Source organism: Ursus maritimus, unplaced genomic scaffold (genome assembly GCF_017311325.1).
Source record: "Ursus maritimus isolate PB19 unplaced genomic scaffold, ASM1731132v1 scaffold_12, whole genome shotgun sequence".
Classification (NCBI taxonomy): domain Eukaryota; kingdom Metazoa; phylum Chordata; class Mammalia; order Carnivora; family Ursidae; genus Ursus; species Ursus maritimus.
Window position 1 is genome coordinate 56,084,867 of NW_024423564.1, and position 27,169 is coordinate 56,112,035.

Sequence of the window (27,169 nt, forward strand, 5' to 3'; positions counted from 1 at the left end):
TCTGTTTTTTCAACAAGGTTTGTCGAGGTGTAATTAGCTCTAAGCTGCATATATTGAAAGCGTCTGATTTGATAAGTTTTGACATAGCATACACCAGTGAAGACATTACCATAATCAAGGTAAACATCTCCATCAACCCCCAAAGTTTCCTTGTGCCGTTTGTGTCCTGCCTAGCCTCCTGGCCGCCACCGTGCCTGCTCTCCCACCGCAGGCGGCCGCTCATCTGCTTTCTGTCATTATACATGAGTCTGCATTACTTAGAATTTTAAACAAATGGAATCACATAGTCTGTACTTTTTTGGGGTTTGGCTTCTATCAGCGCACTTATGTTGAGATCAATGCATGCTGTATCTTATATGAATAGTTCATTCCCTGTTACTGCTTAGTAGTAAACCATTATAATGGACATCCCGACAGCGTATTCATCTGGTCACTGTTGACAGACATTTGGGTTGTTTCCAGTGGGGGACTATTACAAATAAAGTGGCTGTGAGCCTCTCTGTACGAGTTTACGAACGGACATAGGCTTTCACGAGCAGAATGGCTGGATCAAATGGTAGGTGTACGTGAACTCCGGAAGAAACTGCTAACCTCTTTTCCAAGGTGGCTGTGCCATTTCACGTCCCCACCAGCAGCGTGGAAGTTCTAGTCCCCACATCCTCGCCCTGAGGTCAGGATTCCAATAAGCGTGTATGTCACTGTCGTTTGGGTTTGCATTTTCCTACTGAGGGGTGAGCATCTTCTCAGGTGCTTGTCATTCAAATCTTTTCTTCCATGAGAGGTCTATGCCAACATTTGCCCATATTTTCATTGAGCCTGTTCTCCCTCTCCTCTGGACCTTTGCGAGAAGCTACTGAACTGAAAGGGAAGAGCGAGGACTCTGAGGTCAGTCCCCTAGAGGGCTTGAACACGGCATGACCCATTTAACTACTGTTTGCCTCAGTCCTCCCACTTGGGTAATGAAGACAGTAATGGTGGCTATCTCACAGAATTGTTGATTACATGACGTAAAGGATTTAGCACAGTGCTGGGTACACTGTAGGTGCGTGATAGATGGCAGCAACTAATACTATTGTCTGTCTCCTCGTAACGACTGAGGCTGGGCCAGAGATGTTCAACGTCCTCCATCCAGAACAGTGTAGAACTTCCCTTGCCTCAAATGCCAGGATAAGCACTACTCTGAGCTTCCTGAGTATATGACCTGTCTCTCACTGCTCGCTGCACCACATCAACCCTCCCTTTGACAAACTGATGCCTAGCATATAGCTCTATTTTCAGTAAATGTGGTTGTGAGGTCCTGGGCCAGCCTCCATATGGAGAGTCTCCTGAGAATGCTGGTGACTGAAGAGGAAGCAGGGCACTTCATGCACAGAACCCTAATTCTTTCATCAGCAGGTGTTAACAGTGATCCTATGCGTACCATGTGGATCCCCTTCCCTGTCCACCTTTCTCAATGACCTCTGCCAATGCCACCTGCTTAAAGACCAAGATAGAGAAACTGGTCCTACCTGCCCACTCTCTTCTTAGCAGTGACACCTGCTAACAGAAAGTCATCTGTTCAAGGCACATGGCTGTCCTCCCCACCCATGGTGCCCTCCTGATGGGCCTGCATATAACCACATCCCATCCAGACCACAAAGGAAGTCACCTGTATGGTGCTGTAGACACTGAAGTAAAAAACAAAGTGAAGAGAGGACAGGGCGTGTGGCCTGAAACTGGGCTGTCAGGAAGTGTCCCAGTGGGATCAGGGAAATGTCACATCCTATAGGAAAACTACATGGTCTACTCAAGACTTTGGACGGGCCCTTCTCCCTGTTTCTACCACACTCTAGTCATGCACTGACCATAGCCATTCCCATCTGTGCTGCAGTTGCCTCCTTGTCTCTTTCTCAGTGCAGACAGGCATGCCACGTTCGTCATATTGATCTTAATACCTTTAGCACTTAGCCAGGCAAGTACAAGAAAATGCTTCCATTATGAGTGAATGATTTAATGAATGATTTAAAAATAAACTTTTAATTTTAGAATAGTTTTAGATTACAGAATACTTATGAAAATAGTACACAGTCCCCATAAACCCCACACCCAGATTCTCCTACCATTAATATCCCGCATGAGGTATAAATATCATAATTACAGAGCGATACTGATATATTATTACTAAATGCCTTACTTTATTCAAATCTGCTGAGTTTTCACCTAATGTCCTTTTTCTGTTCCAGGAGCCTACCCAGGACCCCACATTACATTTAGTTGTCACATCTGCTTAGGCTCCTCTTGGAGGTGAAGGTTCCTCAGACTTTCCTTTTTTTTTTTTGATGACCTTCCCAGCTTCGAGGAGTACGGGTCAGGTATTTCGTAGAAATTCCCTCAATTTGGATGTGCTGAATTTTTCTTAGGATCAGACTGTGGTTATGGATTTTGGGGAGATGATAAGGTGCTTCATTCTCATTAAATCATATCAATAGTACATATCATCAACACGGCTTATCACCGCTGATGTTAACCTTCACCACCTGGCGGAGGTAGCATTTCTCAGACTTCTCCACTGTAAAATCATACTTTCCCCCCTTTCTCATACTGTCCACTTTGAAAGAAAGTCACTAAGTGCAGCTCACCCTTAAGGAGTGGGAAGTTATGTTCCACCTCATTGATGGGGAAGTATCTACATAAATTATTTGGAATTCTTCTGCAGGAGAGGTTTGTCTTATTCATTTAGTCATTTATGTATATCACTGTGGACTCATGATATTTGTGTCATACTTTAGGTTGTTATCCAATACCACTTTAGTTTGCTGCCCACATTGTTTCAGTCTTGGTCACTGGGAGCGCCCTCAGGTGGCTCCTGATTTTTTTTTAATTTACTTAATTTAATTTAATTTTTTAAATTTTTATTTATTTGTTTTTCTAGCATTTCCTCACTTTTCTGGCACTACAAGATGCCCCAGGCTTACCTCATCCATTTCCTGCTCCAGTCCTAGAATCAACCATTTCTCCAAGGAGTCCTTTGCTCTTTTTATGGGAGAAATGTATTAGAAACCAAGATCTGGGTATCGGTGTACTTGAAACAACTAGCTGCTGTGGTATCCTAGTTTCTAGATCCTCTCAACTGTCAGATCTAGAAAATATATTTATGTTTACTAACCTACAGATGTGTGTAGGTATACACACGTCTACAGACACTTGTCTATGTATCTATGTATAAACTAGAAGAAGTGAAACATGAGTTTATTCTGATGCCCCCTAATTCAGATCCATTACCAAATGGATCATTCTGGCCTTCATGAATCATTTTTTAATAACAGCACTGTATTTGGTCTTTTGTACTGGGCATAGTGCCAAGCTGTTTATAAAGATCACCCCATTTAATCCACAAAACATCTGTATGGGTAAATACTACCGCCCACATTGAACAGATGAGGACACGGAGGCAGTGGAAGATGGACTACCTTACCTAATTGCAGCAAGTGGAGGGGCGAGCACAGGAGCCTACGTCCTTGAGATCGACAGAGAGCCACCATCCCCACATTCCTCTAAGCCCTTGCAAAAACCTCAGTTCTGAGTGATTTAAGACACGGATGTAATTCACAGCCCTCAACAACTAGTGTTCTGTTCACATCTTACCTCTTCAATACTTCTTCCACTTCCCAGGGTCCTCTCCCCATGTGACATGCTAACCGCAGCACAAGTTGCTAAGTTACTACCCGACTTGACACCCAGGAGAGGGGTGTTGGAGCAATGGCAAGGATCAGCTCCATCTGACCCTATGACTTTTCAACCTCTAGCTGACCCCTGCTGTGTATTATCTTGGGTTTGGGGGACTTGGTAGTAATTAACTCTGAACAAGCAGCTCTGCTTTCATGGAGAGTTAAAAAAAGAACAAGTATTCTTTTCCCCTTGTTAATTAAATCATTTAAAGGAAGATAAATGTACAGCCCACACTTGTATCTTCCAAAATATCAAAGCCCTGATTAGTAAGTCTTATGTTCAACCTCAAGCTTTTTTTTTCCAGATTCCTGGAAGTAATAGGGCCCAGGAGGTAAGGAACTTCTAAGTATTTATTAACATTTGCTTACTTGGACATTCATTCATTCGTTCGTTCATTCATATCTAGGAAGAGGTACCCTGGATCAAGCACAAAACATTCTTGGGAATTCTGACTCAGTCAATGTACTGAATCAGAAACATCAGCAATGCACAGACAGGAGGAAACAGAATCCTTTAGATCAGGTTGAACACCACTTTTTGAAAAGCCCAGAGCCCCCTCTGGTCCCTGTGTTCTGTTCGGCGAATTTTCCCTGACAGTTGGTGGTTTTATTTGCCAGAACCACAACAAAGGGGGTCCTTGAGTTTCCCCGGGAGTGTTTCCTCAGACCTGCACCTCTCCTAGACCTCACAAAGGTGTTATTGTTGCTGGCTCACTGGGCGCCCGGCACCTGAGCAAGATCAAAGGCACTTTCTGATGCCAGCATGACCACAGTCTCGCCCTCACCACATAACATTAAAGCTGATGATTAATCCCGTTGGCCCAGAAGGTCCCTTCCCACTCCCAAGTACAAAGCAGGATGGGGGTGGGGACTTTATTTCCAGCATAACACGACCATAATAAACTGGCATTTTATGGCCCTAATTCATTGCAACCAACTGCAGCTGCCCATCAAACTCATTAAAGCCCCAACAGTTGCTTCATGTGAGCCTTATATATCACTAGGAAAGTGTACTAAGACTCTCCACCATTTCTGAGTGCCTCTTCTGTACTAGATATGTACATGCACAGTTCACATTAACCAGTGACACCGTGAGACTGGCTCAAGACACCCCTACTGGGATGGAGGAGGGACATGAGATTCAGAGAAGTAGCTCACCTCTCAGGTCACAAGCCCCAAAAGTCATGAGCAGGTGTTCAACTTACATCTGGAGAGCTCTGAACCCCAGGTTGTCTCCCCTTCTTTGAGGGACAGGACAATTGCGCACAACTCAGCGAGGCACGGAGCGGGATGCGTTTGCGAATGAGGCAGAGCTGGGTCTGAGAGCTCAGCCCTAGCTCAACAGCTTGTGACCCAGGGAACATTTCTGGACTTTTCTACTTCTTAACTGCCTGATTTGCAAAACGGATCCTGTAGGAAAAGGGAGTACCACCCTCATTAAAAGACAAGACGAATGAGAAGTGGGGACATGACAGAGTCCCTCACATTCATCTGGATTTGCTTCCGCTCAGAAATCTGAATTGAGTGTAGTAAAAATGCCTGAAATTTAGGTTTCACAGGAGAAACCAGATTAGATGTGTCCCTGTGAAAATGGGGGTGACTGAAATAGGTTTTAGTCAGGGTTCAGTTAAGACAAGCTAACCAGTGTAGACTCGTGTCTAGGGAGGTGAGGGTGGGCTGCTCCTGCCTGAGGTGGCCCGAGGCCCCTGCAGACCTCTCCCTTCAGTGACAGCTGGGCCCTACAACGGGGCTGCTGAGGGGATTTTAAAAACTCAGGCTGGTGATGGGTATTAAGGAGGGCACGTATTGCATGGTGCACTGGGTGTTATACGCAAGTAATGAATCATGGAACATTGCATCAAAAACTAGGGATGTACTGTATGGTGACTAACATAATATAATAAAAAATTATTATTTTTAAAAAATAAAAATAAAAACTCAGTTAAAGAAATTCCACTTAAGACCTTGTCCATAGACACAAATAAAAGGAAAACGGGTTTTTGTTTTTGTTTTTTTCGTGAGGGGCAATGGAGGATCAAGGGATTCTATGACCTTGGAGTCTAACATAGTGTCCCCTCAGGAAGATGTCCCTAACCCTGGACCCTTCCCAGGCAGAGTCAGGCCCTGTCCCCTTTCTGCCGACAGCACCAGCACAACTCATCAAGAGCTAAGCACCGTGGAGTGCTTACTTTAGGGGAAGCCCATCACAGCCTCATTTCATGCTCAGAACACTAGGAACTGTGTACTGGAACTCTCCACATTTTGCAGATGAGGAATCGGAGGCCCAGAGGGGTAAATGCCTTGCTAGGGGGCCCGTATTTCGTAAGCAGAGGAAGTAAAATTGGAAACCAGTGGGGCTGGCTCTACTGTCTCTACGAAATGGGGGGCTGGGCACAGTGTTTGGCACATGGTAGATGCTCAGATCACAGGTTCGATCTGAATGGATATTCCGGGGCCTGGTAGTGTTGATGCCAGCTATAATTGCGCTTCATCATTGGGAGGACTTCTGTCCCCCTTACGTCCCCAGGGTTTAGCACCACTCCGGACACAAGAAAAGGGGATAAGGAAGCAAGTAAATCTATCACTATTTACTCAACCAAAATATTGAATGGCAAAAAAGGCTCACTGGTCCCTACCGCTACTCAACACAGGTTGACACGGCACATGATTCCATCCACGGTTGCAGAGATTCTGCCCTGGACTGCGTTCACGCTAATCCTCGCCCACCTTCCCCCTCCTCCTCTACCCACCTTCCCCCTCCTCCCCCTCTCTCCCTCTATTTTACTCATCTGGGAAAAATCCAAGAAGTCGTCCATCTAAGTTTAACAGAGTAATGACTTTTAAATAAAAATATGGTAGAAATGGGTACTTATCGAAATGGAATGCTTTCAGACTCATGCATTTAAAGAAGATATAAATTTTAGGGCAGGCACTAAATTTTAACTGCAATCTTGGAGAACGCCTTTCCACTAATTCATGGAGAAAAATTAACAAAGTGAAAATTGCTTATCAGTGTTCTTTTGAAGTCATGATATGCAGGCTAATTCTATAGATCATCAGGGCGCTCCCAGGGAGATGGATTTATATTGATTTGGAGAGAGCACAGTGGCCAAGGAAAACAGACACCCCTTTGCAGAGAAGACCCAGCAACCCATTAGGGACAGATCAGCTTGGGAGCAAGGCATTGCCACCCTTGGATCCAATTTCACCCCTCACGCCTGGGCTCTCTGGCCAGGGTGATGTCAAAGACAGACTCAGACCTCTGCACACTTTTTAAGAATCTGGCCCCTGGAAAAAGAAAGATCCAGCAAATCTAAGCACAGGTTTTGGGAGACAGGCTGGGCTTCTGGCTAGACAGAGCAGGCAGTCAGCAGGAAGGAAAGGAACTGACAGGCAAAGGGACCAGCAAGTCACATCTCCTCCTGGGCTGTCCCCACCCGCTGGTGGTGGCCCCGCCCTCTGCCCGGCAGACTCACCCCCATGTGACAAGAAGACGTTCCACAGATGACAGCCAGCCGTGATGTCACTGGCTGTCCCTCACAGGCGAGGCCGTACCCTCTAACATCTGCTCCAATCACTCCTGTGAGAAAGCAAAACAAAACAAAACCCTCTTTAAAAAATAATAAAATAAATAATGAGAACAGAAAGCTAAGAACAAGAACACTCCTTTACACAGCCAGACATTAAGAGAGTGTTCCTGTCTCAGGCCAGTCTCCGACGGAACCCAAGAGAACATACTTGCCTGCCATGGGGAAACTAGGAAACACGTGCTGTCCTTGCTTAATCTGGTCCATGTACAGCATCTAACCATTGTAGGAATCAAAGCAACGGTAACTCAAATAATAAAAGCAGCAGCCATCAGTGATTTTGTGCTCAGGAAATACCAGGCACTAAGCGGAACATTTACAGGTAGGATCTCCTTTTACATTAACCCCGTCAAGTCCGTACTGCTAATGCCACACACATGGGTGGAGAAAGGGAGGCACACAGAGGTTGAGTGACCTGACCAAGGTCACACTGCTAGTGAAGGGCAGAGTTGAACGGGATCCGGCTTAACACATCCCATTTCAATCTCAAAGAAGGCAATTGAACTGTGTGATGACTGAATCTTTTTGGCATCTCCAGGTCCCCATTCTTACTACTACTCATCACAGAACTCTTGGTGTAAAGGACAGGGGGACTGACAGTGAGTTTCTGTTACAAGAATGTAAGATAATGGAGACTTTCCCATCAATGGTATAAACTCAGGCTTCTTCTCCACACGTTGTTGATACTTGCTAGATAAATGAAGTTATAAATGTGATGATAGAGCTAAAAAGACTATTTAGAGCCTAGAATGATCCATCTTTATTCAAATGTCCAACAAGCATCTTCTATGCATAAAACTATACAGCAGGTGTCATGAAGTGGGAGCTGCCAACATGCCAACGTTCCTCACTATAACACAGGCAGGGGGTGCGGTGTGCGGGGGCAGGGCAGCGACTGGGATTCCAGTGACCTCCCGAGTCTCAGACCCACTCTCCGCTCTCTTTCCCACTTCAAGACCTTCGCACTTGCTCTTTCCTCTAACTGAAATGCCATTCCCCAACCTCTTTGCCAGGCTAATTCCTATTTATTCCTCACTCAAATGTTACTTCCTCGGGTGGCTTCTGTGGTCCTCCAGGAAAGATAGGAGTCTCCCTGTTCAGGATTCAAACACACCCTTGAACTTCGTGAGCACACAGACACTGATATTTTCTTTTTTTAATTAAATTCAATTAGCCAACATACAGTACATCATTAGTTTCAGATGTAGTGTTCAATAATTCATCAGTTGCATATAATACCCAGGGCTCATCACATCACGTGCCCTCCTTAATGCCCATCACCCAATTACCCCAACTCCCTCCCACCTACTCTCAGTTTGTTTCCTATAGTTAAGAGTCTCTCATGGTTTTTCTCCCTCTCTGATGACTTCCCATTCAGTTTTCCCTCCCTTCCCCTATGATCCTCTGCACTGTTCCTTGTATTCCACATATGAGTGAAACCATATGATATTTGTCTTTGATTTACTTATTTCACTAAGCATAATACCCTCCAGTTCCATCCCCATTGATGTAAATAGTTAAGATTTCATCCTTTCTGATGAGTAATATTCCATCGTATGTGTGTGTGTGTAAATGTATGTGTGTGTATGTATGTATATATATAGATATCTATCTATATCTATATCTATCTATATATATCTATATATAGATATATATACATATATATCACATCTTCTTTATCCAGTCACCTGTCGATGGACATCTGGGCTCTTTCCATAGTCTGGCTATTGTGGACCTTGCTGCTATGAACATCGGGGTGTAGGTGCCCCTTCAGATTACCACATTTGTATCTTTGGAGTAAATACCTAATAGTGCAATTGCCAGGTCATAGGGTAGCTCTATTTTAACTTCTTGAGGAACCTCCACACTGTTTTCCGGAGTGGCTATACCAGCTTGCATTCCCACCAACAGCGTAGGAGGGTTCCCCTTTCTCTGCATCCTTGCCAACATCTGTTGTTTCCTGTCTTGTTCATTTTAGCCATTCTGACTGGTGTGAGGTGGTATCTCATTGTGGTTTTGCTTTGTATTTCCCTGATGCCAAGGGATGTGGAGCATTTTTTCATGTGTCTGTTGGCCATTAGTATGTCTCCTACAGAGAAATGTCTGTTCAAGTCTTCTGCCCATTTCTTGACTGGATTATTTGTTTTTTGGGTGTTAAGTTTGATAAGGTCTTTATAGATTTGGATACTAACCCTTTATCTGATATGTCATTTGCAAATATCTTCTCCCATTCCATAGGTTGCCATTTAGTTTTTTGACTGTTTCCTTTGCTGTGAAGAAGCTTTTTATCTTGATGAAGTCCCAATAGTTCATTTTTGCTTTGTTTCCCTTGCCTTTGGAGACACGTCTATCAAGAAGTTGCTGCCACTGAGGTCAGAGAGGTTGCTGCCTGTGTTCTCCTTTAGGATTTTGATGAATTCCTGTCTCACATTTAGGTCTTTCATCCATTTTGAGTCTATCTTTGTGAATGATGTAAGAATATGGTCAAGTTTCATTCATCTACATGTGGCTGTCCAATTTTCCCAGCACCACTTTTTGAAGAGACTGTCCTTTTTCCATTGGATATTCTTAATTGCTTTGTTGAAGACTGGTTGACCACAGAGTTAAGGGTGTATTTCTGGGTTCTCTATTCTGTTCCATTGATCTTTGTGTCTGTTTTTGTGCCAATACCATACTGTCTTCATGATTATAGCTTTGTAATATAGCTTGAAGTCTTGTATTGTGATGCCATCAGCTTTGATTTTCTTTCTTTCTTTTTTTTTAAAGATTTTATTTATTTATTTGACAGAGAGAGAGACAGCCGGCGAGAGAGGGAATACAAGCAGGGGGAGTGGGAGAGGAAGAAGCAGGCTCCCAGCAGAGGAGCCCGATATGGGGCTCGGTCCGAGGACTCTGGGATCACACCCTGAGACGAAGGCAGACGCTTAACGACTGAGCCAGCCAGGTGCCCCTGGTTTTCTTTTTCAAAATTCCTCTGGCTATTCGGGTCTTTTCTGATTCCATACAAATTTTAGGATTATTTGTTCCCGCTCTGTGAAAAGTGTCGATGATATTTTGATTGGGATTGTATTGAATGTGTAGATTGCTCTGGGTAGCATAGACAGTTTAATAATATTTATTCTTCTAATCCATGAGCATGGAATGTTTTTCCACTTCTTTGTGTCTTCCTTGATTTCTTTCGTAAGTGATCTGTAGTTTTTAGAGTACAGATCCCTTGCCTCTTTGGTTAGGTTTATTCCTAAGTATCTTAATGGTTTTTGATGCAATTGTAAATGGGATGGATTCCTTAATTTCTTTCTTCTGTCTCATTGTTAGTATACAGAAATGCTACTGATTTCTGTGCATTGATTTTATATCCTGTCACATTACTGAATCCTTGTCTGAGTTCTACCAATTTTGGGGTGGAGTCTTTTGAGTTTTCCACATAGAGTACCATGTCATCTGCAAAGGGTAAGAGTTCGACTTCTTCTTTGCAAATTTGAATGCCTTTTATTTCTTTTTGTTGTCTGATTGCTGAGGCTAGGACTTCTAGTACTATGTTGAACAACAGTGGTAAGATTGGGCATCCGTGTCGTGTTCCTGACCTTAAGGGAATGCTCTCAGTTTTTCCCCATTGAGAATGATATTTGCTGTGGGCTTTTCATAGATGGCTTTTATGATATTGAGGCATGTTCCCTCTATCCCTACAGTGTGGAGACTTTCAATCATGAAAGCATGCTGTATTTTGTCAAATGCTTTTTTATATCAATTGAGAGGATCATATGGTTCTTGTCCTTTCTTTTATTAATGTGATGTATCATGTTGATTTGTGAATGTGGAACTGCTCTTGAAGCCCAGGAATAAATCCCACTTGGTCGTGGTGAAAAATCCTTTTAATGCTCTGTTGGATCCTACTGGCTAGTATCTTGGTAAGAATTTTGGCATCTATGTTCATCAGGGATATTGGTCTACAATTCTCCTTCTTGGTGGGGTCTTTGTCTTGTTTTGGGATCAAGGTAATGCTGGCCTCATGGAATGAGTTTAGAAGTTTTCTTTTCCTTATTTTTTGAAACAGCTTCAGAAGAATAGGTATTAGACAAAAAACTATACTGCCTGCCTCTTCTTCTATAATAAAAGCTTTTGGAAGCCGGCACTTTCCTATCCACATGCTTAAAAGCCCAGCCCCTACACAGATGCTAGTGCAGAGCAAGAGGCAAAAGTACCCATGCGTGGGGATGCAAGGATAAGGAAGACAACTTCCTGTCCCCAGGGTGCTCCCCAGTCTGGTGGGAGGGAAACAGGACCCTAAAGGAGCACTTCAATGGGGGGGGGGAGGGCGTCAAGGTAGGATGGAAGCGTGGGGACCACAGGAGCAGCTGAGCTCAACTGGTAGGGCTTCAGGGAGGTTTCCCCAGGAGGTGGGTCAACGCTGTGTTCTGCAGGAATTGGCCAGGGGCAAGGCGGGTGGGGGTGCCTCCTCAGGCCATAAATCCCCAGATACTGACAGCAAGCAGGCCTTTCCAGAAAGCAGGATCTTGAGGGCCAATAAGAGGCTCTTACATTCCAACAATTTTCTAGTTTTTTCCAAGGCTTTTTTCCAAAGTCTACCTTCCCAAGCATAGCAACTTGAAAATCTGGGCCATTGTTCACAGGCCCAGGAGCAAGGGCTGTGGTGATTATCTCCGCAGTGAGGTCCCAGCAACTGGGCAATTGAGGCAGCAACTGAGACTGAGCTTCTAAGAGTCCTGGGCCTACTGGCTTTCATCAAGTCCCCCACTCTGCTCAGAACTGTGGGATCCTGCAGGCTGCGGTTCAACATCGGCCAGGAGATCTGAAGGCTGCAGGAAGTAGAGAGCCAGAGTGTGTCTCCTTCTCCTGTGTGACTTCAGCTCTGCTGACAGGGCTGCATGGCTCTGACATCTGCTGACACCCTTGGACTCTGGTAACCTCCTCTGTCCTTTGTCTCTCTAGCCTAGGGGTAGGAGCAGCTTCCATTTTGCTGACTGCTGGCTTGCTTCACAGGGATATAGCCGGTCTTGGTGGCTTCATTATTTGGGTCACCAATTTTCTGTACTGAATCCCCCGTTTTTTTAAATAGTTAGAGCAGTTTCCATTTTTCTAGGTGGACCCTGAGTGATACAGCTCTCCTTCCAGGGCACGAAGGCTTTTGCATAAGAAGAAACCCTAGATATGAGCTAGTATTAACGGAGCTGGTTTTGCATGCCCTCTCTCCATACCTGTTTCATTTTATTCTTACAACCCCTGAACGTGACTGGTATGCTATCATCCTCATTTCAGAGAAGAGGAAATGGAAGGTTACAAATGAGAGGTAACTTAACCATATTCACACAGCTCACAAGAAGCAGGGTTGGGATTCATATTCAGGTAGCCTGATTGCAAACTTTGGTTCTTAGGTTGCTCTCCAAGGTAAAAACCCAATAACCAGGTGGCTGATACTCACTTATCTGTAGATCTCCAAATACTGGGGTCTTAAAGATACTGACCCTGAGATCCCTGACAGAAGAGGGATCTGCCACTGCGGCTCCACAGTGTTATAAATAAGTTGAGGGAATTTCTGATGATGACCCATATTTACTGACTCCACGTATATAAAGCACGGGCAAAGCATATCTCACAGTGTTTCAAACGGGAAAGTGGGAAAAAAAAGAAGTCGGTAGTAAGTATTTCCTTGTTTCTTCTCCAGTAGATTGACTGTTGATCTAGCTAGGCTTGGAATCGGAGGACTAGGGCATTGTAATGGGAGAAGAGTGGAATTTGGAGACAGGAAGACCAGTTAGAAAACAAAGACAACAGCAGTATCATATGGTTGCTTGGATACTGAGGAGATTTTAAAAATACAAGTTTGATTAATGGCAGCTATCTCTCCATCACCACTACCACGATGGCCCTCACCACTAGCACCATCATCAGCATCCACATCATCTGAATTATTTCCCCAGAGACAGCTGTATTCTTTCTTCCTTTCTAGCAAACATATCAGACATCTAAGACAGGCTGAGCACTGTGCTATAAGCTCCTTAAATATTATCTCATTTGATTTCCACAATGCCCATATTCTTTCCCCTCCTCAACAGATGCAGAAGGAAAGGATCAAAGTATTCAAGTGACATGCCCAAGGAACATGATGCAGATAGAAGAAGGAGTGTCAGGACTGGACCTTGTCCTGTCTGATTCCAAAGCCCATGTTCCTTCTACACTCCTTCAGTTTTTGATGTTATATTGTCTTATGTAAAGGACATACATTTGTAAATATTGGCACACCACAGAACACTGGTGAGAGCCATGGGTTTAGAGTTAGAAAATCTAAGTTTTAGCTCCAATTCTGCCACACTGCCTCAAAGTTCGAACCATTCCTCCACATCCACAGTGAATGTGAAGACATGGGTCACAAATGGAGAGCTTTTCTCAGCTGTTCTCAGTACACAATACATGCTGCTTCTTCAAAACACCAAGTAAAGTGTCTCCGTTCCTAAAAGCGGGAAGGCAGAAAAATGCCTCCCCAGATCCAACACTCTCAAGCTCTGAGATGTCGATCACCTCAGGTCAGGCTCGTCTAACAAGGGCGAGAGGCAGGTCATGTCCAGTTTCCCTCAGGAGAGGCTCTCTAACCCCACTTCATGTCCACTCCAGTCCACAGCAGTGCATAGCTGATGCCTGCTGTGAGGCCACAGGAAGCCGAGAGCCGAATGATCTCGTCTTTCCTTCGGCCACAAAGAGCTTGGAGGGGCCTTCCCTGAGAAAAGAGGCCCAAAGCAGGGAAAGCAACAAGGGGAAGGAGGAGCTTTCTCCTTTCTGCATAAGTACACTTCACAATCCACACAGAACTCCCAGGCTGCACGTGTACATCAGGAAACAATTCACAGGATGAGATTTTGACAAGCACAGCCCTCAATACTGCTGGGGCCCTTCAGAGGACTGTGAAGTGTCAGTGTATTCTGCATTCTGCAGAAAGTTTAAAGGGCAAAATTAGCAGCTGAAGTAATAGGTACCCCCCCCCAAAAAAGTGAGGCATTCAATTTTATTTTTCCTGAAACTTGCACAATGCTCAGCTGATGGTAGTTGCTCAACAAATTTTTGTTGAATGAAAAAAAAAAAAAAACCAACCATCAGGAAAACAACCTTATGGAGTCACTGAATTGATGCAAGGATTCTTATTTAATGATTCCTACCCCTCCACATACAAAGAACACCATTTGTATCAAGGAATAGGTTTTAAAACAAAATTAAAAAGAAAAAATTAAAACTTCATGTACAACTCTCTTGTTGACCATTATGTGCTTTCTCCCTCCCTCTCCCTTACCTACCAACCATCCATCCTTCCTTCCATCCATTTTCTGAATATCTACTATATTTATGTAAAAGAAAAAAGGAACTTTGCAAATGTTATGATTAAGAGTGAGTTATCCTGTAATTTATCAAGCCACATTGCTTTGAAAACTTTAAAGGATTATATGGAAGAAAATCATCTCAAGTTCTAGCATTTGTGTTATAATTATCTCATACTTTACAGCTATATAAAGTACTTTATAGCTTGCAAAGCATTCTCAAACACTGTACCCTTCATTTAGCTTTTAGAAAATCCTGCGATATGTGTTATTTTCTCTTCAGGTCAGAGTCGAAGAAACTGAATTTCAGAGACTTGAAGTAATTCAGTCAAGCTTATTTAGCTACTTAGAGGCAGAGGTAGGGCTCAAACTAGGATTTTCAGTCTCCCCGTCCACAGTTTTTTGTTTCTTGTTTTTTTCCCCCCATGTTTGAACATAAAAAGGTCTGCTACAGATGTAGCAACTTTCATCAGAAGTCTTCCCTGACCACATCCTTCCCCATCCCTCCAGGTACTGTGGCCAGGGAGAATGGACAGAGCCTCTCTCCCTACACCCCACTCCCTGACACTGTCCAGCTTCTATCAGTGTATCTGTGATTTCTTTGTGTGCACAGCCGTCTCCCTCTACTTGACTATGAGCAGACTGAGGCCAGGGCAGTGGCTCACTGATTTGTTGCTGCTGTTGTTTAATACAACAATACAACAATACATGGATGCGGTGGAAGGCAGTAAAGCCCAAGGCATTTTCTAGAAAAAAGTGGCAGATGTAATAATGGAAAAATGTTTTGTGTCTTAATATGACTAACCGTGAAAACTACTGAAGAGGTTTGAGTGACAACTCATGGGTAACAGTAAAATTATTACTGGAGCCTCACAACACATCTTGTTTAGAAGAGTTAAAATCACTGGTAAAGAGGAAAGGTCCTAAGATTCTTATACTTACTGCAAGATGGCTTTGTGCCTGGCACTTCGCAAAACTACTGTATTGACTCTTGTAACAATCCTGAGAGGTCGTTATTACTGCACTGTTTTACCACTAGGGGAAATGAGACCAAAGTTTCAAGTAACTTGTCCAAGGCCCCTCAGAGGGAGAGTGGGGGAAGAGGGTGTCACAAGTGGTTGTACTGAACTCTAAATCCTAAAGAGCCTACAGAAATGAGTTCCTTTCTTTTCAACTGTGTGCAAGAATGCTAAGGATTTACACTCAGCATAGCTGAACCCAGATCCCTTTCAGGATTTATTGTTATAATGCCGCTGCAGCAAGCCCACAGGGTTCATCTCAAGCCCAACACAAGAAGTGGAGTGAAACAGCTGAAAAGATTTCTGTGAGCCTAGTGTTTGATGAAACATCACTTTGGCTTTGAAAGAAATGCAGTTTAGAATTCACCCAGTCTAAATTCTTAAGTAGACTTATCTTTAAAAACAGTAACAACAACAACAAACCCCTACATGGTAAGTCTACAGAGAAATTTTACACACCTTGACACGGCCACCATCCCCCGTCCCCACACCACACCCTCCACAGAGCCAAAAAGAAAACAGGGAAGGTGTCTGTCTAAAAGAGGTGTGGACAGACTTTCACTGGATATATGAACTCGTCAGGGCGTAACGGTTAAGAACAAGGGCTCTAGAACTGGACTGCCTGATTTAAAGATCACTTACCTTACTGTGCCTCAGTTTCCTTGTCAATAAAATTGGAATGACGATAATGTGTAACTCATAAGGCTATTGTGCAGATGAAGTGAGACGAACAGTGCCTGGAACATAGTTTACTCAATATATTTTTGCCATTGTTGTGACTGCTGACAATGCTCGGTCTGGGGTGTTAATAGCGCGGCTTGGCAGGAGAGTGCAGAAACTCACATTCGGCACGGTGCGTGCTTTGCCTGAGTTATTTGGGTTTACTTGGATTGACTGGAACTTTTTTTTTTTCTGTCCTTGAGTACACAACCAGTGATAGAATCTTGGGGGGCCCCAGGGAATAAGGAAGATGAGGTAGCAGATAGCAGTAACAATCCAGGCTAACATTTTAAACATTGTTGAGAATAAACCAAAAGCTGTTTTTATCTCCAAACGCCACAATAACATGTAGCACTCCTCCTACTGCAATTCAACTTGACAATGGCATTTCTCACGTCTTTCTAAATGCTACACTCTTCCATGACTGGCACCAATCAGAAACCAATACAAGAGGGGCGCCTGGGTAGCGCAGTCGTTAAGCGTCTGCCTTTGGCTCAGGGCATGATCCCGGCGTTCCGGGATTGAGTCCCACATCGGGCTCCTCCGCTGGGAGCCTGCTTCTGCCTCTCCCACTCCCCTGCTGTGTTCCCTCTCTCGCTGGCTGTCTGTCACATAAATAAATAAAATCTTAAAAAAAAAAAAAAAAGAAACCAATACAAGAGCCTTGGGAGGACCAGAGAACAAAGAACTAACCTTCAGAGAACTGGGTCTCACTCCACCATCCCTCCCTTCTAGCCAGAAAGATCAAATCGTGAAGGTAGACTAATATGTAATAGCTTGGAAATCTGAGCCTTAGAGAATGCTAGCAAAATCCACAGGAAAGACAAAGCAAAAACTTGGTTTCAGAAATTCCTTTCTTCCTAACCTCAATACAGCCTCCAGACTACTTGGACATTCTCGTCTATGACCTCATGAAAGACAATTTTTCACTTGAAGGCATTAGACATGGTAAAGGGTCAGGCTGAAATCCCATGCAAATGGCCAAGTTAACACACAAAAATTACTTTCTAAAATGAAGAAAGGAAAAGAAAGAGGACTGGCCCAAGTACAAGAAATGTATTTTATAAAATAAATCCTTAAATAGATCTGAAGTTAATTCTAAATCACACAGCTTCCTTCTGATATCTTATAAATTAATTCAGCAGCTATATGCTGAATCCCAATTATGAGTTAGGCACTATGTTAGGGGTTAGAGATCTATAGATGAAAGATGTTTCCTTTTATTCTACAAGGTCCCAGTCTAGTGGGGGTGGAGAGGTATATAGGCAGACACTTAGAAGACAGTATGGAACAATTCATGACTCAGACCCGAGTAAGTCTAACGGAAGTATGGAGCCCTGGCCCCTGACCGAGCTTGGACAGTCAGGGAGGACCCACTGAAGGAGGTGAGGCAGGAGTTATGTCAGTCAGCATGGGGAGGAGAGAGGAAGGGAAAGGTGTTTCCAGTAGACCTTGAGACAAAACAAAAACACAAGAGAGAGAAACAGAGGATGCAAGGTCGCTGGGCCACACAGTCTGAGGAGACAAGAGTCTTGTATTCTGAAGAACCTGGTTGGTGTAAAGCTCTGGTCTGAATCAGACGGAGCTACATTCAATGCCCAGTTCACAAGTGTGCTCAGCAACCTTCGACAAGCTAACTTACCTCAGCTAACTTCGAGACTCAGTTTTCTCAGCTGAAAGGTGGGAAGAATGGCGTTTGCTTTACGGAGTCACTATTCCTGGCTTTAGCACTGCATGTCCAGTGTCCCAGGACACCTCCCCACAGTTCCGAGCTAACTGGAATGGTTGGTCACCCTTGCATAGGGCAAGTAGCCTTGTGCTTGGCATGCAGGAACTGCCAAATAAATGTTAGTGCCCCATTTCTTCCTGGAGAAAGCAACTGTATGTTTCCTTTAGCAACCTTTTTGCCCCTAGACAAATTCTCGGATGGCTCCTTTAAGGCAGAAAGAGGAAACAGAAGCCCTGATAATTCCCTCAAAGACACAGAGCAGACCAGTGAGGTGCTGCAGGAAAACACCAGGAGGGACATAGGACTTGCTCAGATAGCTTATAGGACATGCAGACTATGGGGCAAGGCCTGAAATCTCAGAGAAAAAGACCTCGTTTGGCAGGCAAGCTCTCCCCAACCTCTGATGCCAAGCTCAGCACCTCCTCCTCTGGTATGAGTTTCGGTTCCATCAAAAACTTCCAGAGGTTTTGTGGGGTTAGTTGAACATTGACAGATTCTTCAAAGCCTGGAATTCACCCAGTGAGCCAAAACCAGGCCAAGTTTCTATGGGGTGAGGATTTCCCCCAGGGAGGGTCACAGGGCTCCACCACACCTAGACTGATTAATCTACCCTTGCCCCAAGCTTCGGACCACAAGGAGACAAAAAAGTAAAACAGATCCTGAAGCTGGATCCTGATTCAACACCCCCAGCCCCATTCCCGGGAGAGTGGGGGTGGAAGTGTAAGGCGACCCTCAGCACCGGATAGGAGTCAGGCCAGAGCGGCAGAGAATTAAAAGTGATATGCAGAGCAGCTGGAGAGAGGGGAAAAAAAACAAAACAAAACAAAATCTGAGCAGGATGAAGGGCCCAGGGTTTTAACACAATGAATGACATGTGGCTGAAATAGTTTCAAAGAGAACAAAAGCTTAGGTAAATAAATAGTGTGGAAGATGAGAGCAAAAACGAATTACAGGAAATCCCATGAGGAATACACTGGCGTTTTTCACAAACTGTAGTTGAAACAACATATCTGCTTCGGCAGAGATCAAGCCTCAGCCCTCCCGCTCCACCGAGGCACCTGCTCCTGAGGCCTGCTTCTTGGGAGCCCAGCCCTGGCCAAGCACGGCTGTCCTTTCTCTGTGCCCGTTCCAGGCTTATGGGGGGACGGGTGATAGCTAGAAAGGGAGACGCTTCCAGGCACCCCAGTGACTCCCTGTATGATCTCAGGCAAATGAGTTGAGCTCCTTGCTTCTCTGATACCTCATCTGTACGGGGGGAAGTGATGACTTTGAAGTAGAAGTGTAGAAATAGAACCGTGGTTTGAAAGAACAGTGCTGGTACGTTTAGGCCCTGAGTAACATTCTCTCCCCAGTGCGCGGCAGGATTCAACGTGAGCAACATCCATCTAGCACCACTCTGCGTCCAGGGCCACACTCGGCATCGCAGGGGAAACGATGCTTGCAAAAACACAATCACTGTCCTCGAAGAGCTTATGAACTCACGGGAGCCACGGATGCTGGAACACAGCGGACTGACAGTGTCTGCTACAGAAGCACAAACAAGCCTCTGGCAGGAGGAGCTAAGGACTCCTGGGGGTGGGGGGAGGTGGGGCACACGCCTTCTTCACTGCGGCCCTCCTCCCTCTTCGCCCTGATGACTTTGAGCACACCTGCGCTCCCAGTCGGCTCCCGGCCGGTCTCAAAAGCCTTAGTGCTAACCGGGGATGTACTGTACATAATATGTACTAACATAATATAATAAAAAATCATTAAAGACAAAAAAAAAAAAAAAAGCCTTAGTGCTTCTTTAGTCACTCTACATCGTGTGTGTGTAGCATCGACCAGTGCCGGGCACTGTTCCAAGTGCTTTATGTAAATTAACTGATTTCATCCTCACAACCGCTACTATGATGCCCATCCTGGAGATGAACACTGAGACCTACCACGTTGAGTAACTGACCCGCGACCACGCAGAGAGTAGCAGGTGATGGCGTGGAATGTAACTCAGCCTGGCTGTAGGAATCACGCTTTCCCCCACCATGAGGCTGCTGGAGTGGTACAGGTGGTTCTGGTACACACAGGTACACATTTCTGTTGGATCTGTGCTCTACACCCACACTACTGTTCACTCTCTGCTCTCTCCCGAAACTCTGTATTTCAAAGGGAAGAATTTTTCAGTGATTTAAAAAGTAACTCCCGGTCTGCCACCTCAAAGCACCTGCAGGCAAGCCCAGACTGTGGCCAACTTGGTGCGGTTTCCTCCAGAGCACGCCCGAGCAGGGACTCAGCAGCCCCCTTCAGTGTGGTCCAGAGGCAGCAACCGTGGGAGGATGTGAAGCAGAAAGCACCTGCCAGGACCTTTCAACCTCGCAGTGGCCCCCTGGGCACTCTCCCCCAAAGTGAGCTGTTCTCATCATCCACATCCTCCCCACATCCTGCCTTCTGCCTGTCAACCTGCAGCCTAAATGCTGGCAGGCCAGCAGGCGTTCCCTCCTCTTACACTCTGTCCGCTTTCTGTGGGGCTGTGAGGCCTGAGTCCGTTCCAGCTGCTACACAGAACGCCTTAAATGGCTGGCTGAAACAAAACACGTTCCTCTCTCACAAGTCTGGTGGCTGGACGTCCGGCTGAGACCAGGATGCCAGGAGGGGCAGGTTCTGCTGTCGGCCGCCTTCTTTCTTTACAGATGCCTGCCTTTGACTGTGTCCTCAAAGCAGAGAGAGAAACACCAAGCTCTCCCATCTCTTCTTAGAAAGGCACTAACCCCATTCACAAGGGCTCCATCCTCGGGACTGAATTTTCTCTCAAAGGCCCCACACTTCCTGATACCATCACATTTGTGGTTAGAATTTCAACATATGAATTTGGGGGGGGGGGCACAACCAGTCCATAGCATGCATGGTCCAAGGTGGAGACAGAAGGGGCTTAGAGTCCTTGGTTATATATACAAGAGAAGGTCCCTGTATTAACATGCTGTGGAGAGAGCAGTAACTGATGATCTCATTTCAGCTGAGAGGTCGGAATTCTACTTAACCCATTGGTAAGAGAAGCTTACTGTTTAGACACCAAAAAAGAAAAATATGTTACCACCTTTAACCCCAACATGTACTGTGCACTGAAAAAGAGGATTTAGAACATTATTTCTCCCTTTCTCGATGACTTATCAATATACCAAGGAAGAACTAACTTTATTAAGCAACTAATACAGCCAGCAAGTGTGTTGAGCTGTAAGTTGTTCCTTTGTTTGCCAACGTATCCTGAGTTCATGCCCATCCAATTACTTCTGATGGCCTATTACATATTAAACCACTCCTCTCCCCGCCTTCCACTCCTGATGGCCAGACTAGGTCATTCTCCTGCCTGCACTCCCAGTGCCTGGCACAAGGCTACATGACGCTAACACTTAATAACTTTTATTCCCTTTGACACTTTAAATAAACTTTATCAGTGAAGTACAGCATGCATTAAAAGGCCACAGATTTTAAATATACACTTTAGTGAATTCTCACAAAGTAAACACACCTACCCAGATGAAGAAATACATCCCTTCACGCCCTTTCCAGACAACGCACCCACCAAAGAAAACTACTATCCGGATGTCTAGACCATAGGATTTGCCTGATTTTTAATTTTTAAACCATTCAGATGTTTTCTTTGTGCTAGCTTCTGTCACCCATATTTGCAAGAGTCAACCACGTTTCTGCGTGCAGCAATTTCTGTACATTTTTATCACTGAGCAAGATGCCATTGCATGAATCCATCAACCATTTATTCATTCCACTACTGATGGACATTTGGGGGGTGTTTCCAATCTTTGACTATTACAAATAAAGGTGTTCTGTGTATTTTTGTGCATGCTTTTTTGGGGGGTGGGGTGGGGGGCGCACACTGCTGTTGGGCAGATGCCTAAGTGGGACTGTTGGCTCAGAGCACATGGGGATACTGCCAACCTCTCTCCAGGGCGGTGCACCAACTCCTACCCCCCGGGCAGTGCCTCAGCCCCCCAGGTGCTTCCTAGCCCTGATAACATTTGGTATTATTGATCTTCTTAATTTTAGCCAACATGGTGGGTGCGTAGTGGTATCCTACCGTGGTTCTAATTTGGATTTTCCTAATGACTAATGAGGTTGAAAAACTTTTCATATTTTATTGTTCATTTGCATATCCTTTTTTCTGTAAAACTATCCACATTATTTTTACCATTCTCCTGTCAGCATGGCAGGAAATGGTTTTTTTGCTTGTATTTTTAAAATTATTTATTTATTTATTTATTTATTTATTTATTATTTTTTACTAATTTGTAGAAATTCTTTCTATACTCTGGATCAGGTCCTTTGTTATATGTACTGCAAATAGCATTTTTTTTATTTTGTGGCTCCCATTTCCCCTCTCTAATGGCATCTTTTGATGAAAAGAATTTCCTGGTTTTAATGCAGTCCAATTTATCAACCCTTTTCTTTATGATTGTACTTATACTGATGTTCTATTAAAGAAATATCCACCTATCCTAAGATCATGAAGATCTTCTCCCAAATACTGCCTTTGAGAAACTTCGTATTTTACATTTCATATTAGGTCTACAATTTATTTGGAATTTATTTTCATGTATAGGATAAAGTCCATAATTCAATTTTTCCAATATTGATATATAACACAGCTACCATTTTTTTCTCACTGTTCATCAGTCGCCTTTTGTTTAATTTTCTAATGTTTCCCTCTTTTCCCTTCCTACTGTTTCTGCCTTGGGCCCAGCATTCAACATCTCTTACCTCAGTGCTGTCTTATCCTGAGCCATTAACTTTGTGGTCTCCAAAGTCTCTACTTGAAAGCTATTACCTTAAGGATAAAAATCCAAACTCTTTATTTTTTGTTTTATTTTTTTTTTAAAGATTTTATTTATTTATTTGACAGAGAGAGACACAGCCAGCGAGAGACAGAACACAGGCAGGGGGAGTGGGAGAGGAAGAAGCAGGCTCCCAGCGGAGGAGCCTGATATGGGGCTCGATCCCAGGACTCTGGGATCACACCCTGAGCCGAAGGCAGACACTTAACGACTGAGCTACCCAGGCACCCTCCAAATCCAAACTCTTTAAATAGCATTCAAGGCCCTGGAAAACCTGGTCCCCACATATACCTCCTACCAATCTGTTTCAACATGCATATGCTGGATAACAGCTCTCAGTACTGTGCAGTCCGAACAGGTATTCTCATGCTTCTAGATTTTAATGCATGTTGTCTCCTTCTGCCTTACTCTCCCCCACATCCCTGCCTGCCCCATACCCACTTTACCCACCTGATAAATTCCTTTTTTCTCTCTCCTATTCGTCTTTCAAGTCAAATCAATACAATTTGTGAAGGAGAAATCTTCCTGATCCACTCAGGTAAAATGAATTTAGACTCCTGGAACATCCCATGCATGCTTCTATCAAACACTTCCCACACCGTATGAGGGCAGTTCACTTGTCTGTTTCTACAAGTAGAATGTGAGCTCCTTGAGGGCAGGGACTTAGATTTTTCATATGTCTATCTCTAGTTCCTAGCATAGTGCCTGGCACTTAGTGAGGATATGTTACCTGTTGGTTTAAGGTTGAAGAAAGAACTATTTTTTCACCACCAGCTATTATTTCTTACTACAGATCTGCGGTATTTTACCAAAATTCTAAGTCACAGTGCTAGGTGACAGCTGGGTCCTTGGACTTTTCTATAGTGCATGGACTCTGAGACAAGTGTTTTCTCAGCTTTTGGAGGTTTTGTGTTTTGCTTATTTAACTTCAAGATTCATAGCTCTGCTTTAAATAGATGAGTTCACTGGATATCTACACCAAAGATAAGAGACTTTAATGAATGCCCAGCTTAGAAACTGGATGAATGACTGACTTGAAACTAACAAGTTATTATCTTCTTCTAAATATGAGAGAAAATTTACTTCAAATAAAAAAGTCACTTCCATACATTTAATTTAGTAATAGCTAGAAGATATATAAAGAGAATCTAAAGTTTTAAATAACTCTCATCTAATCAATGGATTTAGGAGAAAAAAAGAAGTTGTCAAATTCCCTGTCTTTTCAAATTTCCTGTCCTCCTTTCAAGGCCCACTGCCACACCCGTATTCCAGGTTATTCCTTCTCCACCACTCCTTCCTCTTCCCCAACTACTGTGTATAGAACTACATAAAGCCCTGCTGGATGTGACTTGGGTAAAACTCCCTTCAATGGCTCACCAATGCCTGGGGCAAGAGGGAGGAGCACAAAATTTTCAACAGGGCACCCAAGGACTAGGGCTCCGTGCCTACTTACTAGATGCTGATAGCCCCATATTCCAGGAATCCCTTAGAGACATCAGAGATTTCGGCCAAACTGAAAAGCTTATCATTTCCCAACCCCCTGTGCCCTTCACTTAGGTTACAGACTCTATCCAGAAGACTCCACATTTCATTGTTTCCAGTGGAGGAAATACCTATTGTCTTATGTTCAGTTCAAAGCTACCTCTCCGTGAAAGTAAAAGAAATGCCACTTAAAATGGAGTTGAGCAGCCCTGAGGGGGGAGCTCTCACACACATGCCACTCACTGCAGCTGGCATCACCAGCAGAAAGAAGGAAGATAAAGCATTACCTTGCAAGTGAAGCCATTTTTCACATAGGATTTCCATCTGCTGCTTGTAAGAAAAAGGAGGAAGATCCCTCCCTGCCCCGGCAACCACACACTAGCCACCGCTTACAGTCAATGAGAAACGACCACACCTGGAACTCTTGTTCTTCGCCAGTGAACTTTTGTTCAAAACAACCTTCCCCAATTGCCTCCCTCCTGCTACAAACACGAGCTCCTCTCCTTTGTTCTCCAGACTTGTCAATGGTTCACCATGGTTAGCTTGTCCCATATTGCAACTCCTCTGCTATTCCCGAATAAACTCATTCTGCTAGTCAGATAACTGGCTGTTTTATTTTTAAGGCTGACAGCTCCCACATCCCTGAAGGAGCATGGTAGCTGATACTCAGGGGGTTATCATTACTAGTTGTGTGACCCAGAGCAAGCTGCGGGAGTTGACGTCAAGATTACACATGGAGATGATCCAGCACACGTTTCTGTCACACTGAGGTCATTCAGTGAATACCAGCATCTTTGTCCTTCCCCTGCCTTACTATTTCAAGTGAGACATCCCGCTTTTTCAAATCCCTATACAACCTGGTCCACATGCTATCTCCATCTTGTTAAATCACTGTCTTCACCACAGTAACTAGTATAGTGCTTAGCATGTTGTTTATAAACAAACCCATTAACTACTGTATATAATCATTCATTTACTGAGTTAAATGCTGGGGTCTGAAGTTACAAAGATGAATAGGACCAGACTGCATTGCCCACAAGCAGCTCATAGTCTAAGTGGGGCAGACAGTCATGCAACCATGTCTCCAAGGTTTCAGTGTTATAGTCTGTGTGTTACCTGTAATGATGGACAGGCACAGGGGGAAGCATGGTCATGCCACGTCCATTAGGCTGGGCAATCATGTCATATCACAGTAACCTAGACAACGCATGAACAAGAGCCACATTATTCGGGCATATTTAATATATTTCACAGAGTTGAGTTGTGTAGGTTTTTCTTTACAACTTACAGCTGTGAGAGGCCTGAGTCTAGAAGGCGTGTACAGTTTCCGCTCCTATTACTGATCCTGGTGGCGGATGTCCCGTAAGGGCTTCACAGTGGGGGAGCCACAGGTTGGTACACCTTTAACCCCCGAAGCTAAATTCAGCCCAGGGGCTTGCAGCAATACAGATCAATGACCCAAGCCGTCCTACTTACACAAAACCCAAGAGCCTAGGCTTTCCCTAGACCTGCACATATGATGCAAAGATTTTCCATGTTTTCTGTGTTTTGAAAATTTTAAAAAATATTATCTATGGCTAACTTGGTTAACACAGGTTTGGGTAAAGCTCTATGATGATAAGACCTGGAGTTGGACAGACCAAGATTCTCAAAATTCCACCAGACTTGCTGCCTGAGCCTAGATTAAGTCTCATCTTTGGCTTTATATGGCAGGAGTAAGAATGTACATGGCTGCAAGCTTGTGTTCATCCCAAGTATTGCCTCAGCGAACACTTAGGTAGTGCGTCACTTGTGAGAAGCGTACCAGACCCAAGAGCTCTTCGTTGCTCTGCTTTTGAAATAAAAATTTTAAAATGTACTCTTTCCGTTAGCCTGGATTTAATTTTGCTCCTCCCGGATTACACACAGACAACTTTTGACAGTAACCAACTAGGGTACAGGCTGCCCCCAGGCTGTCTTTTAAGATACCAGGGGTAAAGCCCACAGGGCTCATGGGAGGATACAATCCCCATGGGAACCTACTGAGCAGACTCGGTCGCGGTGCTGGCTGTGGGGAAATCTGCATTCTAACTAGTTCCTTGGGTGACTCTGCATACTCAAGCTTGAAAGGTATATCGGGATAGAAGTCAGATAGTTTTTAAAAACATCTATAAATCATTCTAAGTTTAAATTAAAATACTTTTTGGGGGGATTAACTGCATTGTGAATTTAATTTACTATGAATGACTGGAAATAATCTAAATAACCCATTCTTTCATGTCACTTCTCCATCTATTTTCCATTCTCTATCTCCAGCAAACAGTATTTGCTCACTAAAATGGGAACAGAGAAGTCGTGTGCGAGTGTTTGTCTTGCCACCAACAAAATAAGGATGGAACATTTGGAAGTATGGGCACAAAACTCCTTAGGGCTCTGGGAGAATTTCTACCAGCTCAGACTTCAGTGAACGCACTCAAACTCTGCACATTCTCTTTGGATCTGAAGCCAGAGAAGAGATAACAAAGTGAAGAGAAAGGAGCAGAGATAAAATTCCTTGCACAAAAGACAGTGGCAAGTATCAGAGGAGGTAGGAGACAGTGAAAAGGAGCACTGCCTGGCCTTGGACCCGGTGGATGAGGGAACAATCATGTGGAGATGGAGAAGTCAGAGATGGGGAACCAAGTTTCCCTTCCAGCTACGATGCTGCAGGTTGGGTGAAGAGAAGTTGCAAAGGCAGAGTGCAAAGTCCTGGCAGGGGTGGGTCATTTCTGAATCCCCAGAGCCTGGCGAAATACATACCT

At 44.2% G+C, this 27,169-nt stretch overlaps 1 protein-coding gene across 13 annotated transcripts in view; it reads right to left on the reverse strand.

Annotated features, from left to right (window-relative positions):
- The window catches only part of FGGY (FGGY carbohydrate kinase domain containing), a 503,109-nt gene that overhangs the window by 273,979 nt on the left and 201,961 nt on the right, over nt 1-27,169 (reverse strand). For all 13 annotated transcript variants that reach the window (XM_040627236.1, XM_040627231.1, XM_040627230.1 and 10 more), the window contains one exon: nt 7,184-7,287. In XM_040627236.1, the coding sequence (XP_040483170.1) occupies nt 7,184-7,287 (104 nt within the window). The remainder of the gene's footprint in view (nt 1-7,183; nt 7,288-27,169) is intronic.